Source organism: Cynoglossus semilaevis, chromosome 10 (assembly GCF_000523025.1).
Source record: "Cynoglossus semilaevis isolate Cse_v1.0 chromosome 10, Cse_v1.0, whole genome shotgun sequence".
Classification (NCBI taxonomy): domain Eukaryota; kingdom Metazoa; phylum Chordata; class Actinopteri; order Pleuronectiformes; family Cynoglossidae; genus Cynoglossus; species Cynoglossus semilaevis.
The window spans coordinates 1,179,244-1,184,705 of NC_024316.1; the positions used below are offsets into that span (position 1 = coordinate 1,179,244).

Below are 5,462 nucleotides of genomic sequence, written 5' to 3' on the forward strand. Positions count from 1 at the left end.
TAATAATAATAATAATAATAATAATAATAATAATAATAATAATAATAATAATAATAATAATAATAATAATAATAATAATAATAATAATAATAATAATAATAATAATAATAATAATAATAATAATAATAATAATAATAATAATGATGATGAATGCCGGTAAAATGAATCCAAAAATGAACAGATCTGAAATGGTTCAACAGAGAATGTTGAAGTTGAGGTGCGTTCATTTTCTCTTGTATTTCTCTCCTCTGCAGAAGATCCCTACTAACTTCGTGAGCGCAGCAGAGCTGGACGTTCCTGGACACGCCATCAAGGACAGATATAAGACCATCCTGCCCAGTCAGTGTCTCCTCTCTTCGCACGTTAGAACACAGAACCACGCCAACACTCTTCAACTCTGCCGCTCTCCGTTTCAGATCCGGAGACCCGTGTCGTCCTGCAGAACCTGGACGAAAAATCCGAGGCTGGACCAGTCCGTTACATTAACGCCAACTACATCAGGGTCAGGCAGATTTTGTTTTACGACAAAGCTGAAAAACAGGGGTGTCAAACATACGGGCCGTGGGCCAAAACTGTCCCGCTAGAATTTTGAAAAAAAAAAAAAAAAAAGAAGATTTATCTAATGTACTTTTTTTGCATGAAAACAAATTGGAAAAAGACGGACTATTTGTTATTTATAGGTATTTATGGTCCGGCCCACTTGACATCTAATTAGGTTGTATGCGGCCCCTGAACCAAAATGAGTTTAACACCCCTGAGGTAGAAGATGAATAAATGGGTGTTAATGTGAACGATATCACAATAACTCTCTCTCATCTTCAAATTGTCCGATCTTTACTTACTATCAATGTCAAGTCATTTTTTGTTTGATAACATTTCTTAAAACCATAAAAAAAAAAAGAAATTGCTGCAAGACGTTGACACCCATGTGGTGGTGACTTGTGTCATCAGCCAGAGGCCGTTCCAACCGTGCTTGTACACTTGACAACATTGTCTCTCGCCTTCCACTGTAGTTTGTTTTTCCTGAAGAATTATACCATCGCAGCCCTTCAGTGGATGTCAGCTTATGTGGTTAATGCCAAAAGCCAGCAGCCAACGTTTTCTCAGCGTAGGAGTCTGACGACCAAACACAACCACAGGAAGTGAAGAAGGAAGTTATTTACCACTACACTCAACCCACGCAACGACAAGGAAACAAAAAAAAAAATGGAATTTTTTTTTAAAAATCGAGACTGTGCTGTGGGCGCCCCCTCCTGCCAGATACAGTCTGAGTATTTTTTTTTTTTAAATAAAAGTGGTGCGGACTTGCCTAACGAGAAAGACAACCTGTCCTTCGAGTGAATTAGCTTAGTTTTATTTCGCAAGGACACAGTAGTTGTTGATCAAATCCTGCCTCGATCTAATGGTCAAATGCGTTGTTTTATTTCGTCCAATGTTGTAAAATGTTTTAAAAGAGACTGGAAAAAAAACTGCTTGGCTGAAGGCGGTGTAAAATGATCTGCTCGGAGCAGCAGTAGCAACCCTACACAGTGCGCTCCTCGCCCATCCACACACACACAAAATCTCAATGCTAGCATAAAACGGACAAAACTGGAAAACGTCGTTTTTGGCGAAACTGACACGTAAACGCAAAGCAGAGGATGAAGTTCTTCCAAGTGACTCCCAAGTAGCTTGAGGCTGAACAAGCTAACACCCCATTTGGAGACAAACCATCCAGAGCACGAAGACTCGCAAACTGCCGCGCCCAAAAACGTCTCTTTGCTAAAGCTACATATGTGTCAGCAAATGCTCAACTCGCGTCATATAAAGTTGTCGCGGAGGAATTTCCCTACGTTTTTTTTTTTTTGTTTCGGGGGTGCAAACTGTTTTGTTATGAACCCAAGGGTCAATTTGAAGTTTTTGTTATGAACCCAAGGGTCAATTTGGCGACCACTGGCTTAACCACTGGAGGCAGCAGTGGACCAATAGGTTTATTCTTCCCGTTAGCGATAAACTGATCTTTTCTTCCGTTAAGTTAATCTCATTACAGGAGATTAACTTTCATTTTATAAAATAAAAAAATATAATAATAATAACAATAATAACAATAATAATAATAATAATAATAATAATAATAATAATAATAATGATAATAATAATAATAATAATAATAATAATAATAATAATAATAATAATAATAACATGATGCTGGTCATCATCTCCCTCTCTGTGCTGCAGGGTTACAGAGGGACCCCGAGGTCCTACATCGCCACCCAGGGCCCGCTGGGAGGAGAAAAGCAGCATCATTGTGATGGTGACCAGACTGAAAGAGAACAACGAGGTGACTGTGTAAAACGTGTTTCGTCGCGAATACTACTTGTGAAAATTGAAATGATTTTTTTTTTTATCATTTTTTTTTCACAATAGTTTATAGCAACATTTTAAAGAATGTGACAAAGAATGAGTTAATAGCTATTTTTAGCTATATTTTTGGCTCATTTTAGTTAAGGAAGCTTTGGTTGTTTGTTGCAGAAGTGTGAGGCGTACTGGCCGCAGCCAAAGAAAAGGACGATTAAGGTTTTGGAGGATGAGGAGGAGCAAAGGAGGAAACAAAGTGTAGACCATGAAGAGGAAAGCGAAGTGACAAATCAATTTGGCAGATTCCACCTGAGAGTAAAACACTGTCGAGAGGAGGATGGATTCACAGTCACAGACTTGGAGATCCAGGTAAACAAAAAGTTATTAAAAAAAGTTATTAATGGTTGCAGATGGTCAAATTGTATTTAAATGTTTGCACATGACTTGTAAATAATGCAATGTTGTATTCAAACAATGTTAAAATAGACGCTCTGAACTAGGGGTCACCAACTTTTTGAAACTGAGAGCTACTTCAAGGGTACTTTACTTGAGCCGTGAGCAACTTGTTTTGCTTTTCAAGATCAAATTCCCCCCCAAAATCATAGTTGGCTGTTGCTCTTGTTGATCACCCATTCCTGTTGATTTATTACACATCTGGTTCTGACAGTTCCTAGAAAGAGTACCACAGATGCATTATTTACCTTGAGGATGAAGATGCTGATGGAAAAGTACAGAGAAGGTCAGATGGAGCTACATCGCGTATTTGTAGATCTAGAACAGGCATATGACAAAGTGCCAAGGGAGGAATTGTGGTTTTGTATGAGGAAGTCAGGAGTGGCAGAGGAGTATGTTAGTGTGGTGCAGGACATGTATGAGACTAGTACAACAGTAGTGAGGTGACTTCAAGGTGGAGGTGGGACTACATCGAGGATCGGCCCTGAGCCCCTTCTTGTTTGCTGTGGTGATGGACAGATTGACAGATGACGTCAGACAGGAGTACCCATGGACTATGATGTTTGCAGATCACATTGCGATCTGTAGTGAGAGTAGGCAGCAGCTAGAAGAGAACCGAGAGAGGTGGAGGTTTGCACTAGAAAGAAGAGGAATGAAGGTCAGTCGTAGCAAGACAGAGTACATGTGTGTAAACGAACGGCAGAACAGTGAAATAGTGAGGTTACAAGGAGCAGAGGTGGTGAAGGTGCAGGAGTTTATGTACTTAGGATCAACTGTTCAGAGCAGAGGAGACTGTGGAAGAGAGGTGAAGAATAGAGTACAGGCAGGATGGAACAGCTGGAGAAAAGTGTCAGGAGGGGATCTGTGACAGAAGAGTGTCAGCTTAAGGGGAAGGGAAAGGTTTACAGGACGGGGGTGAGACCAGCCATGATGTATGGTTTAGAGACGGTAGCAATAGACAGAAGACAGGAGGAGGAGCTGGAGGTGGCAAAGTTAAAGATGCTAAGATTCTCTTTAGGAGTGACAAGAATGGACAGGATCAGTAATGAGGTCATTAGAGGGACAACACAGACAGGAAGGTTTGGAGAAAAAGCTAGAGACGCCAGGTTGAGATGGTTTGGACATGTGCAGAGGAGGGACAGTGGATACATTGGTAGAAGAATGTTAGAGATGGAGCTACCAGGTAGGAGACAGAGAGGAGATGTATGGATGCAGTGAGGGAGGACATGCAGATAGTTGGAGTCAGAGTAGAAGATACAGAGAACAGGGAGAGATGGAAAACAATGATCTGCTGTGGTAACGCCTGAAAGGAAAAGAAGATCTGGTTCTGACAGTTCTTGTTTGTTATGTTGACCTGTGTGTTTTTCTCTTCATGTGTTTTTATGTAACATCGGCCTCTGTACTCTTTTCTGCTGGGGGCGCTCTTGGCCAGGTCATGACTGCAAACAAGAACTGGTTCTCAAACATTTATCTAGTTAAATAAGGTTCAGTTAAAAAAAAGGGGGGAGAAATTGTAGGAACATTTGATCATTATGAAGAGCTAACAACCTCTTTTGTGGCAACGGGGTTCAGTTTCTTGGCTCTCTGAGGTTTCAGGACTCCCTTGGGACTTTTTTTTTTCTCAAAGATTGCCATGCTTAAGCCCAGTCCAGCCTGAAGATATTCACAGAACAAACCGTCTTACTTAGTTAAGAAGCCAAGTTCCTTGCTGGTACTCGAGCTGTACACAACTCGTAAGTAGGTAACGGGCTGTCTTTAAATGTTACTTTAATAGCAGCAGAATTTTCAAATAAATAGCCAAAAATTAAATGCAACATATGAATGGAAAGAAAAGTCTCTTATTCGTCCCACAAGCTGCCACAGGGGGCGCCGATAAGTATACGGTTGCAATTCACAGATTGACAAACAGGAGGGATCAAACCCAGGACCTTCTGCATGTAAGGCACTGGTGATAACCGCTGCATTACAGAAACACTATGCATCCAAATATACGCTCAAAACAGTTATGTGATACTATTACAATATACAAATACAACATATGAGCAATGTGAGAGCTTCATAAAAAATAAGCTACAACCTATTTCTGTGCTGAACTAAAATCACCGATTTCCTAGCCCTTTGTTGTGATCTCAAATAAACACACTACCAACTCATTCTCCGCAGCTGGGTTCAGAGCATCGTCCTATCAGACATTATTGGTTCACTTCCTGGCCCGATCACCACATCCCAAAGTGCACCGCTCCTCTGCTGCTGATGGTGGAAGAAGTAGAGACCTACAGGAAGTCCCTCCTTTCACCTGATTCCCAACCAGGCGCAGAATCCGCAGGTGGACCAGGGCCAATCATCGTCCACTGCAGGTTGTTGTCATGAATAAAACCAAAAAAAAAAAAAAAAAGATTTAGGGTTCTCATTGTTCATCATCTGATCTCATGGTCTCCTCTCGTATCTTTGTCGCCTCTTTCTATCTCCTCACCTCGTTCCCTGGGCTCCTCTCCTTAGTGCAGGTATCGGTAGAACGGGATGCTTTATAGCGAGCAGCATCGGCGTTCAGCAGCTCAGAGACACGGATCAGGCGGATATTCAAGAGACCGTGTGTCAGCTCCGGCTGGATAGGTAAGATTCGGATATTGGTGCGCCATCCCAACCTGATAGATTTTTTGTTGACATTCACC

At 41.2% G+C, this 5,462-nt stretch overlaps 1 protein-coding gene across 1 annotated transcript in view; it reads left to right on the forward strand.

The window, feature by feature from the left end:
• LOC103384459 (tyrosine-protein phosphatase non-receptor type 7-like) overlaps nt 1-5,446 on the forward strand; it is a gene marked incomplete at its 5' end in the record, with an annotated part of 6,694 nt that extends 1,248 nt beyond the window's left edge. Inside the window, 7 exon segments of the mRNA XM_025059107.1 lie at nt 255-339; nt 417-502; nt 2,218-2,261; nt 2,263-2,320; nt 2,512-2,706; nt 4,954-5,147; nt 5,290-5,446. Coding sequence (XP_024914875.1) covers nt 255-339; nt 417-502; nt 2,218-2,261; nt 2,263-2,320; nt 2,512-2,706; nt 4,954-5,147; nt 5,290-5,407 — 780 coding nt within the window.
• Nucleotides 5,447-5,462: the final 16 nt, after the last annotated feature.